The 12858-nt window shown below is 32.4% G+C and overlaps 1 protein-coding gene across 2 annotated transcripts in view; it reads left to right on the top strand.

Moving 5' to 3' along the window:
• LOC126828605 (basement membrane-specific heparan sulfate proteoglycan core protein) overlaps positions 1-12858 on the top strand; it is a 143436-nt gene that overhangs the window by 71069 nt on the left and 59509 nt on the right. The window contains exons 19-30 of one of the 2 annotated variants that reach the window (XM_050558478.2): positions 1350-1463; positions 3634-3759; positions 4950-5066; positions 5747-5857; positions 7639-7755; positions 8299-8426; positions 9057-9198; positions 10270-10407; positions 10832-10951; positions 11573-11704; positions 11817-12104; positions 12360-12484. In XM_050558478.2, coding sequence (XP_050414435.1) covers positions 1350-1463; positions 3634-3759; positions 4950-5066; positions 5747-5857; positions 7639-7755; positions 8299-8426; positions 9057-9198; positions 10270-10407; positions 10832-10951; positions 11573-11704; positions 11817-12104; positions 12360-12484 — 1658 coding nt within the window. The remainder of the gene's footprint in view (positions 1-1349; positions 1464-3633; positions 3760-4949; positions 5067-5746; positions 5858-7638; positions 7756-8298; positions 8427-9056; positions 9199-10269; positions 10408-10831; positions 10952-11572; positions 11705-11816; positions 12105-12359; positions 12485-12858) is intronic. The other variant, XM_050558480.2, reaches the window with a different exon arrangement.

Consider the following 12858-nt stretch of genomic DNA (forward strand, 5'->3'; position numbering starts at 1 on the left):
ATGTGTTCGTCGACGTCAACGTTCACCGACAACACTGCAAGAATTGCCCGTGGCACTGCAAGAGGAGTGGGTCAGATTGCCCCAAATCGTGATTGGGCAGTTGATTAGGAGCATGCCACGATGAATTGCTGAATGTCTGAGGATTGGTGGAGCAATTACACATTATTAAGACAAAAATCAAAAACGTCCATTTTCACTTTTGTCGGTGTATCCCTTTGCGAGTGAAATGGGGCCGTCAAATAAGCCGCCCATATGAACTGTTTATGTTCATGTGTAGGCAATTGGCCTGTTATTAACATACATTGGTTACCTCTAATAAAAACAGCAGTGCATTTCCGCAGTTTTGTATTGTTTCTGAATATCCCCTACTTTTTTTGAAGAGTATACATTAATTTCATCACAAAGACTTAGTTTTATATGGTTGTTAAAATGATATACATTTATGTGTGTACATATGTATATGTTTTTTATTCTTGATTGCTAAGTGTTTTTATTAATGAATTACTAATTTTTATTTGATGGTGTTCTTACTTAAACTAAAGATTTGTCTCTTTTTGAAATAAGATTGTAAAGGGCTTTAATTGCCCACTAAGTTAAAATGACCTACTTTGCAATATATCTCTTCTTGCGCATTAAAGTGTTTGGTACAATTTTCTTTCAATGCTATCAGTAAATACTTACAGTAGTCACAAGGTATGTATTTCTTTAGTAAGCTAAAACATTATTTATTTGTTAATTTGTCATTGGATTTTTGTGTCAGATTTGGAGTGAGTAAATCTAGAGATATATTTTTTATATATTAATTGAAAAAATATAGGTTTTGAGATTATAGAGATATTGGGATTTTAGGCTATAGTTATTGTTGAGATTATGTAGCTATTATTGAGATTTTATAGATATTGTTTGGATTGTAATTAGGTCCTGTTGATATTATAGAAATATAGCTATTGTTGAGATTATAGAAAATTTATACAATTATTATTGATATAGGATAGATATTGTTTGGATAGATATAGAGATATGTTGAAATTATAGAAATATTGAGATTTTATAGGGATTATTGGGATTATAGAGAGAGATATTGTTGAGATTATTGCAGTTGAAATTATAGAGATATTGGAGTGTGAAGTGAAACTAGAAATAAGGAAGAATTAACAGTAGTCACCCAAGGATATATTTAGGGATGTTAATGTGTGTCAATAATAACCAATATAATAATTTGCATTGAATTTAATTTTTTGCATGATTACATAAATAATGTTCATTATCTTAAATGAAATTAAGTGAATGGAATTAATTTTATGTATTGAGTGTATATTTTAATAACAACTAAGATTTTAAAAACTTAGGTAAAGACTGCAGCGCTGATCAGTTTCAGTGTAATAGTGGTGAATGTGTTGACCTTCTCCGCAAATGCGATGGAGAATCTGATTGTAGGGATCGTTCAGATGAAACACAATGTCGTAAGTAATTGCTGAAGAACTATTTAGATGAAATAGCATTCTTGCACTATATATTTTACTATTTGCTATGATATTTAAAATCTTGATAGAAATTTATATACCAACACAATCATAATAGATGTGTATAAAACAAAGATCTAAAAATAAAAAACAATGCTAACAGACACATACATAGAAGCATATTCATCATCAGTGTACTTTCTAATGGGGGTGGGGACAGTGGTTGAGAGGTTAGAGAAATGGACACTTGGCTAGATTGTACCATTATAAATTTGTATTGGTTATGTAGGTATAAATATAAAGAATGTGGGGACGCTTCGGGAGTGTGAATCCATTTCGATATAAAATGGTTCAAATATTATCCAACGTGACATAACATTTATGTCTCAGTCGGGATCAGTCATGGAAAGCCCAATTATTTGTATCATAACATTTCTACTTGCATATCAGCCTTCTAAATGATTTGATTGGCATTTTTGGAGGGTGCATGGCATGGGCTATTTCTTAATAGAATAATAGATGCCATTTCTCTTGGGAGGGCTTACTAAATTGAACAATGGTGGGGTCATAAACCGTTATATAAACGATTGAATTTCGTTTCGGTGAGGTAAAAATAATTTTCACTCGGCTTTGAGCGTTCATATTTTTTATAAGGAATATAAGGACCAGAATATTTTTACAGTCTATACGATTATGGTGATCTACATGGAATCAAAATTGTCTAAATTTGCTATTCAAATTCCAGAGAATTTTGACTCCGGACAACGGTATAAATTTGTTGTTCAATTTATGGAGTATTTTGTACTCTGGTATAATGGCTGATGGCAGAACAAACGCTTGCTTTCTGATCAGCAGATATACTCCGATAATGTTCTGGACGTAAAATCTATGTGAGTCGTTTCGGTAAAGGATCAAGTTCTCCCTAGTTAGTGTTTGACTCTGGGTTTGGTTTCTCATTTGAGGTGACCCGAGTTATGTAATTCTTAGCTGGTAAGGTTACTCCGCAGTGAGTGTAAATAAAATTCGAAATCTATGAGTGGCGAGTAGCTGTCCCAGATTTCTCTCATGAAGCGACTAGTTTCGTTCATTTCGAACTCATCAGGCGTAAATGAAATTGTGTGGATGTTCCCTTTATATAGTCGTCGGGGACCGGAGTACAAAAAGGGATCTCAGATGGACCTGCGCAGTGCTGTATCATCAAAGCAACTGCTTCCGCTTAATGGTGAACAGAGAGACGACCAAAGAATTGCTGTTATAAAATGCTTATTTGGATAGACTCTAAGGCTCCCAACCCATTTGACCGTGTTGTTTAAAATAATATAAACAAGTGGGAATTATTTGGATAACCAGACTGGGTTGTTGAATTGTGTGATATGTACTAACTTTTTCTAGTATTAGATGGCATAATTTGGAACTCGTAGAATCAAACTAAGTATTCAACTGCTATTTGGCAATTGTGCTGTCGGGTTATATTATCATGAAGTGATAAAAATACCTATAGTTGTCTTCACTAAGTTTTGGAATTGCCATATATATCACATATTGGTGCGTTAAGATGGCCGGGTCTCTATCGTTACAGGTTCCCCGTTAATGCTTGATTTTTAAATACATATATTTTAATTAGTTATACTAATGATGAGTATGCTTTAAAAAGTTGGTAATTGTGCCTATGGTCATTGTTTTATACCCACACTTCATAGGTCACCGTTTAAAATCACTTGTTATTATCTGCAGTTGAAAGTCAGTGTTTATTTGGTTTGTATTTTAACATCTTTATGTTGTAATAATTTAAATCAGGTTAAAATAGGAAGCAGCTCCAGAACAATGAATATGGCCTTAATTACAAACTTTATTTTGCTATATTTTGATATGGCAGTTAGACTAAATGTCAATATTCTTTGGAGCTACTTAGATTTTAACCAAACATAAATGGGTGTATTTATATGAAGGACTTAAAAACCTTCAATCAGTAAATAGTGCACAGTATTGGTTATAGGAAAAGTTGTACTAGTGCTTAAACAGTTATAATATCTGTTTTTATATAAACAAAAACTGTTTTAAATGTTGTTAACATAATATAAATTCTTGCATGGGATACAGATACTAACTTTTAGTACAAAAAAAAATCATTTAGTGGATTATATTTCATGCACAACTAAAATTATTTCAGCTACTCAATCTACAGAAATTTGTAAAGCTGGTCAATTTAAATGTGAAAATGGCCAGTGTATAGATGCAGGGTTAAGGTGTGATGGTCGTATTGACTGCACTGATAAAACTGATGAATCTGATTGTCGTAAGTGGGGTCTTCAGTAAGATCTTGAAAACTTTGCAAGCTAAACATAGATACCCTCTTATTCTTCAATTCTCTTTTCTAAATTTTCATTACATTCCAACACTTATAATAGACAACAGCAAGCAGTACGATCGTATGTAGTGTATGATGACATAACATTTTGCTAACTGGTATTTAAAGACAGAATGAGATAAGAGTTTATAATTGAAAGATAAATTGATTGTTTAGAATCTCAAATATCTCATCTTTGGTATGCAATTAATTAGTCCAAAATATCTCTTTTTCTGGATTTTATTATCATTTCCATTCCCGGATGTCAACAAATTGAAGGCCAAAGAAGGTCAGAAAAAAGTCAGATATATCACACTGCAAATTAATTTATTTTTTCTTAGAAACTTTCCATTGCTAACTAGACACTAAGTTAATTGAAGTTTTCTAAAATAAGTGACTGGAATGGATTAAGGTAGATAGATTAGAAATTTGTAACCCACAAGAAAATCTGTAATTAAAATAGAATTCATAATATATAATTCTGAACTGTAGCAATTAAATAGTAGAAATAGACACCCAATTAAACTTGTTTGTAGTTTTAACTTAATTTGCATGTTTCTAAAGTCTCCTGCATAATAGTAGACTTAAGAGTATATAATAGCTCAAGGAGATGTACATGATCACTGTCTTTTATCTGTGGAATATAGCATTAATTTATTGTATAATCTGTAGAGAGAACACTAAAAACTTGAATAATCCTCATAAACATAAAAGTTGATCTTCAGTTTTCAGATTCTGATTAATAGTTTTTCTCTGCTTGCGAATTTGTATCTTTTTCAGAGCTTCTTTGCATGCTTTTTGAAAATATTTTAGCTTTTTATTTTCACCTCCCAGGTTCATTGTGTTGTAAGCTGAGGCTGTTAATTTTATCAGACAAGATTTACATCTGCATATAAGTAAATTACAAATATTTATCAAGTATATAGTTGTTAAAGATGCTTAGTTAAAATTTTGTATTTTGGTTTCCAAAAATGTAAAAGAAAAGATTTTAAAACTTTAATTCCAAAATAATAATGAACTTACTAATAGAATTTACTGAAAAATTGAACTTATGAATTTATATATCATTACTGTTTTAATGAAGTGTTTTAACAGCTATATACTTTTGGCAAAATTAATTAAAAATAAATTTATTTCAGCTCGTCAGCGATGTCGAGAGTCCCAATTTCTTTGTGGGACTGGCCATTGCCTTGACAAGCGTAGGCGCTGCGATCGTTATTCTGATTGCCCTGATGGATCAGATGAGGAAGGCTGTCGTAAGTAACGAAAGCAAACTGGGATCCTGTCCCGTATGGTGGTGTTGAAAGAGGAAATTTTTGAATGTTGAGAATTGGACAGTTAAACCTTTCTTGTTTCCTTGCTTTTTCTATTCTTCATCAACCAATAGTAGATGTATAAAATATTCAAAATATTACTAATGCCTGTTTACATGGCATTGAATTTTAATACCAGTCTTTAATTCAGTTGCATGATATATTAATTTTGTAAATTCCTCAGCAGTTTTAAGTATAAAAAAAGTATCCATTCCAAGATCAAAATGAGTTAATTTGGAGTAGAATAATCAGCCCTTCTATTTTTTGTTCAAACCTTTTTCAAGCCCCCATTTCCTGAATTTATTATAGTTTTTCACCATTTTTATATATTCTCTTTAGCTCGTGCTTTACTAACCTATGCCTCATTTGATTGCTAATTTCTTTAAATAAAATGGAGAATTTATCAGTCAGAGAAACATTCTAGAGAAACATATGGCTTTCTTTTCTAGGAAAGAAAGTTGGCTAGAATTTGAGGTTTTGCTGCTTTATATACTTAATGCTGTCCAATGTCTCAACATTTTTCAATACTGCCAGGCTTCACTAGCTGTTTACTGCAAGGTTTGTTAAAAGTGACTCTGCAAATAAGAAATCTAATGTTGGTGTTAATCTGTTGTATTTTTCAGAATGTCGTGCAGATGAATTTACTTGTCGATCAAGTGGTCAGTGTTTGCCTCAATCTTCATTCTGTGATGGTAGACAAGACTGTACTGATGGCTCAGATGAAAATGGTTGTGGTGAGTTTCTTTATAATTTATACTGAAAGTGGACATTTTCTTGTGAATTATAAACCTGTAACTGTAAACCTCTTTGATCTATGCCCGAAATAAATTGCGGGGGAGGTTTTGGATATATACAAGGAAATTTGAGGTTATTCTTCTGAAAGTTTTCTTTAAACCTGTAACGGGTTATTCTTCCAGGGTAGGTTTTTTTCCCATAAGAAAACATGAGATAAGGTTTTTCTTGTGGGAATTCTGGGATATTCTCATCTTGCGTACATGTAAACATAGACGGTTTGTAAGCAAGATAAAGTCCTCGACTTCAGTTATGCTGGGGAAGAAAGACTTCAGAAAAAACCCTTGACAGAAAAACCATGGCCTGCCGGCCTCGGCTTTTATACACCCACATAGAAATGTGGTCGTATATTGCTGTCGCTCCCGTCCGTCCGTCCATCGTCCACAATTTCTTGTGAACACTCTACAGACTACATTTATCATCTAATTGTTTTGAAATTGATATATGTTGTTTGCATTAGTGAGATGAAGAAGCCTATTTAATTTCAGTAACTTTCTTTAATTTCTTCTGGAGTTATGACCCTTGTTTCACTTTGTTGCACCTTGTGAATGCTCTAACGACAAAAGTTATCAACCGATCTGTATGAAATTTATATGCTTCATTTAAATTAGTAAAACGAAGAAGCCTATTGAATTTCAGCAATTTCCGTTAATTACATCTAGAGTTATGGCCCTTGTTTCACTTTGTTGAATCTTGTGAACACTCTAATGACAACAGTTATCATCCAATCTGTTTGAAATTGATATGCATCATTTAAATTAGTGAAACGAAGAGGTCTATTGAATTTCAGCAATTTCTGTTAATTACGCTGTGAGTTATGACCCTTGTTTCGTTTTGTTGTACCTTGTGTAAATGCTCTAACAACAAAAGTTATTATCCGATCTGTATGAAATTTATATGTATCATTTAAATAAGTAAAATGAACAAGCCTATTGAGTTTCAGCAAATTTCCATTAATTACATCTAGAGTTATGGCCCTTGATTTACTTTGTTGAACTTTGTGAACGTTCGAATGACAACAGTTATCATCTGATCTGTATGAAATTTATATGCATTATTTGAATTAGTAAAACGAAAAAGCTTGTCGAATTTGAACAATTTCTGTAGATTACTTCCAGAGTTACGGCCCTTGTTTTAGTTTTTAGAACCTTGTGAACCCTCAAAAGACGGAAATTATAATGTCATCTGTATGAAATTGTCTATTAAATTCCCCTAATTACCTACAAAAGAATAAATATGTGACAACCCTTGTCAACTGCTCGGACAATTTAGCTGCTGTGGGCGTATGTTTTGTTGCCTGGCAACCTATCTTTCTTTATCTCAGGTTATTTTCTTCAGTCTTTCTTTCCCCAGCATAACCTCAGTCTCGTACTTTATCCTACACCTACTAAAAGTTGTTGTGAATAGTGAAACGAAGAACCCCTATTCCATTTCAGCAATTGTTGATAATAACTTCGCCGGAGTTAGTGCTCTTTATCACTTTGAAGAACAAAAAAAGTTATCATCCAATCTACCTGAAATTTATAAGCATTGTTCAACAGTTTCTTTTTAATTAATTCTATGATTATGTCTGTTGTTCACTTTGTAGAATCTTGTGAACACTCTATATGTAGACATGCATAAAAAAGATGTTTGCATTAGGTATAGACAAAGAGTACAAACATGTCTTGTACATGTCTATAATTGAATATTATTTATATTAACCATTATGTACTATTTCTAGATCCAGCAACATGTCCACCGGGTCAGTATGCATGTGGTGATGGACAGTGTATTTATGAATCTCATCGTTGTAATGGTCGACGTGAATGTAGGGATGGTAGCGATGAAAGGGAATGTAGTAAGCATATTTAATACAATATAACTAATACTTCCTTATTTACTTCACTATTTTGGTAGTATTGAAATTATTATGTGCATTAAACAGAGCAAGCACCATTGATCTTTGGAAATTCTAGGAAAATCCATTTGAATAGAGAATAGAGAGGTGCACACAAACTAGGTCATTTTGGGACTAACATGGTTCAATTTTATTTTATTAATTCGCTTGCACGTAGGGGTCTTTAGCAGTGGGAAGAAACCTGAGGACACAGAAAAAACCCATGAGGTTGGACAGGCAACCCTACTCCTTGTCACATACATGTGGGGATTCGAAACCATGCAACTTGACTCCATGACAGACCTTAACCATTCGGCTGCCCCTCCCTCCCCTCCAAGCCCCCTCCATTTTAATAAGTGGGTAAGCTATACTATTTGTCTGGTGTTTTTTGTTAATTCCACCAAAAGTGGATAATTCTAAGCATGTAATATTCTGATTGTGCTTGTCTTTTATTTCTACTCTTTTAATGTCTACCTGTATACATGTTATTGTTTTGTTTTACAGAAACTGATCCAATCATTGTGACTGTTTCACCACAGAATATTCGTGTTAGAGAGGGAAGAGATGTTGTTCTCACTTGCGATGTTACAGGTTCACCAAGACCCTCTGTTCGTTGGGAACGACCTGGTAGAGTAAGTATATAGACATATTTTGCATGTGAAGATATTACAGTTGGAATTAATAAATATAGATTGAATTACTTCTTTAGTTTTTAGCCAGTCACGTTAATAATACCTGACGTATGGTTAATTGGCAAAACAAAATAGGGTCAGTCAGTCAGAAAATCTTGTTGAATGATCCAGAATATTATACATAAAATATAGTTTGTCATTTCTTTGAATGTTTAAAATGGTTTTATAAAATCTGAAAATGTTCTGTATATATTCTAAGCTATATTGTTAATAGAACTGAGTCACACGAATATGATTTGTTATGGATGCTTGCATTTCATTGTCATGTCATTTTAAATAGCAGTTGGAGCAGAACAGTGGGACGTTAAGCCCCATTTCATTGTCATGTCATTTTAAATGTGTTAAGTTGTTTATGATTATTTCCTACCATTTCCATGCCAAAACTGGATTCATAAGACCTGTAATATGGGTCGCGCTAGTAATCGTAGACACAGGTATTTTTTGGCTTTACAATAATTTCCAGAAATACCTCCCACAGTTGTCACTTCATTACAAAAATCTTCTGCTATGATATTATTGATACAAAGAAATGATCAGGTACATATGAGTATACTTCTGAATTTATTACAGGGTTTACCTGCTTCAGCAACTGATAGTAATGGTCGATTAACTATTCGAAGTGTTCGGGCTGAAGATGGTGGTGATTATACCTGTTCAGCTGTAGGTGTAAGAGGATCCTATCAGTCTACAGCCAGAGTATCAGTTGACTTCGGTAGGTAGTCTATATTTAGGAAAAATAATTTTCATAAAGAATCTGCTAGCCAGTCAAGTTTTGTCAATTTCTTGCGATCAAATGGTTTCACAACCAAATCTATAGTGCAGAATTAGACCATGCTTATCAATTTTTTGCTCTTAATATTATTGTGTTTTCCGACACATTCCTTTTGATCAATTAATGACTTTTTATCAGCATCTCCACTTAGTGGATCACTTCAAACCAGAATTTGCTTAATTTCACTCTAGTAAATAATAATGATAATAATTTCCTTAGTGTTGAACATTGAGTCAGTTTGACTGTTCGTTAGTGGTTTACAATAACAATGGCGATTAAAGGCTCAATACCACTCTTGTTGTAACTGAATAATATGTCCCAATCTTTATTCTGGTCAACAAATTGTACTATTTTACAATATTCCAATTAATTGATGATACAAATTTTATCTTAACACACCTGATTTAAAAAATTGGAAAAATTCAACTAAATGATTTGAAAAGCCTGATGTAAAGCTTTTCAAATGTGACATGGATTTAAAAATATTTTTGAACCCTCTGGACAAGTAAAATAGGATTTAATGGATAATTTACACAACAGGTAGGACACTAACACATCTAGTACTTAGAATAAGGCTATTTTTTTATTTTCTGGAACTGTCAAGCCAGCAAGAGTATGATAAAAGCACAAAACAGCTTTGAACATTCAACATATGTAATGTGATTCACTGTAAAACTGATACTGTCATAGATCATACAAGTCATCATTTCTTTAAACTAATTATACAGTAGTCATTTATTAGCCAGTGTGTAACTTGCTGTAAAAGTTGCTACTTCTAGTGTAAAAGATTGATTAATTCTAATACATATCACCTTTGAATACACATACCCAACCACTAGTGGTGTATAATTCAGTAGTCACTGTCTTAACACCTTAGTGACATAACACCTACTTAATGGTTGCTACCTGACTAATATGATTACATTTTCATTTGTCAAAAAACTTTTTGGGGATTTGAAAGTTGTTTGGATTTGAGTTATTGGTGAATCTGGTTTACTGTTTTATTTGTAGTTGGTCCCAGTCCGACCGATTTACCTACTGGACCCTGTGGAAGAGATGAATCTACATGTGGTAATGGACAATGTATACCTAGAGATTATATCTGTGATGGTGAGAAAGATTGTGCTGATGGTTCAGATGAACAATGTGGTAAGTATCACCTGTATCTTCATGGTAAACCCACCACCTCTACATGAATAATATTGTCTTGTATTAAGACTGATGAAGTGGAAATTAAAATGAAAATAAATATGAAAAACAGAAGTATGATTGAAATAGCCTAAGAACAAAATGCTCAGTATTTGAAGTTTGAAGCAGATAATAGTCGATCTTAAGTGAAATGGTGAAACAAACTGTGGAATATCAGATTTTAATCCTACTATTCAATCAAAACTGTCTTAATGTTATTTTAATTTAAATTAATACTTTAAAAGTGTGTTTTTTTTTAATGGTTGGCAATCTACCTAGTACTATCATCAGTTAATTGCCACATTCAACTATAAAACTTTTATCATGTGTTTTCATACAATTTCTAGAGATCCATTTATTTGAATATTACAATTTTGAATTGCAGCTGAACCACTGCCTTGTGAACCTAACGAGTTTAGATGTAATAATGGACGATGTGCTATGAAGATTTGGCGATGTGATGGTGATAATGATTGTGGTGATGGATCTGATGAAACTAACTGTCGTAAGTTGAATTATATATTGACAATGTAAACCTCATAACATCTTTGAGTTTATGCAGTGGTTTATTTCCATATTTCACCTATATACATGCTCTATTTTATGTTGTCATATAGTATATTAAATCAAATGCTTGACTAATCAGTATTTTTGGAAAATAAACTGTAATGAAGGTTATATATATATATATTTGATGTGAAATGATCACCTGTAAACATGTATGGGCAATTACATTTGTTAACCTATTTAAACATTATATCATTGAATGGCATTTAGAAGTTGAGGTATAACATTCATGATAACACAACTTTATTGATTTACTAGTTTTTATTTTATTACATGTAGCATTTCAATACCCTTACATTGCTTGATAAAGATACCTGTAAGGGTATTGAAACGTTGCATGTAATAAACCAAGAAGTAGTAAATTCATAAAGTTGTGATACTATGAATGTTTAAACGTGGCAAGTCTATTATTTATTTTCAAATATTAAGTGTGTACTTTTCTTTCTTTTTTTTTTTTTTAAAAAAACAACACTTTTATATTTGTAGCAACAAGACGCCCTTTTCTTTCTTTTTTTTAAAAAAAAAAACACCCTAAAAAACAATACTTTTATATTTGTAGCAACAAGACGCCCTGGAGATCCATGTCGAGCTGATGAATATAATTGTCTTAGTGGAGATCAATGTGTTCCTGCAAGTTATCAGTGTGATGGTGAATTAGATTGCCAAGATAGATCAGATGAAATCGGCTGTTGTAAGTTTCAAGCTCAATTTCACTTTTGTTATAATTGTACATTTTATGTGGGTCGTATTAGAAAATGGCTTTCATCAATAAATACTAAATTTTGTGTTATTTGTATTTTCAGCTGCTCCCACAGTTCGCAAACCACCAAGGGCAGATGTTGAGGTTGAGGTTGGAGGTGAATTTAGTATTTTCTGTGAAGCTGTTGGTGTACCAACACCTCTTATAGTATGGCGATTAAACTGGGGTCATATCCCAACAGGACAGAGAGTAACGACAACCAGTATCGATGGTCGTGGTTCTCTTACTATAACAGATGCTATACGTGATGATGCTGGTGCATACACATGTGAAGCTATTAACAATAAGGGCAGTATCTTTGCTGTTCCAGATGCCATAGTAATTGTCAGACGTAAGTTTACAGAACATTAAAGATAATGTGTACTGCTTATTTGATCAAAGCTATTTGATACAAAGCCTAATTCTCAAAAAGTGATTTTAGCATTAAATTTCAGGTGTTATATAGAAAATTATCATAATAGTAATATAAAATTGTTATTCAAAGACAATTAATTTGTGTTGATTACCAGTAAAGCATATTAAAAACATCATTTGTCATGTTAAAATTTTTAGGTAGACAAAGAAAATATTTTGTGTTCTTTTGCAGATCAAACTGGAATCTGCAGACCACCAACTTTTAACATAAATGCCAAGAGTGAAGCTGATTGTATTAGGTGTTTCTGTTTTGGACAAACTGTACAGTGTATCAGTAGTAACCTACAAACCACACAGGTCATTATTCTTCTTTAAATGTTTCACCCCCAAAAGATCAGATAAATTTCATAAGCAATTTTTCCCAATTCAGTTTGTTAAAACTTTAAATTTTCATAGATTACTCTCTACATGTATAAGTGATTTATCCCAAATAAAACCTGGTTAAGATTTATAAATTTCTCAGTTTATCCTCCATGTGTAGTAGTAATTTCTTCAAAATAAATTTGATTAAGATTTATAAATGGCATGTGTACAATTTATTTCTCCTAAATAAACAAGGTTATAATTGATAAAGATCTCAGTTTTTCTGAAAACTTCATCTCAGTTACCGATATGATAGAAACCTTCACAAACAATACTTGCTTAATTTGTCTTCATTTGTTTTGTTTTTT

The sequence above is a fragment of the Patella vulgata genome, chromosome 7 (genome assembly GCF_932274485.2).
Source record: "Patella vulgata chromosome 7, xgPatVulg1.2, whole genome shotgun sequence".
Lineage (NCBI taxonomy): Eukaryota > Metazoa > Mollusca > Gastropoda > Patellidae > Patella > Patella vulgata.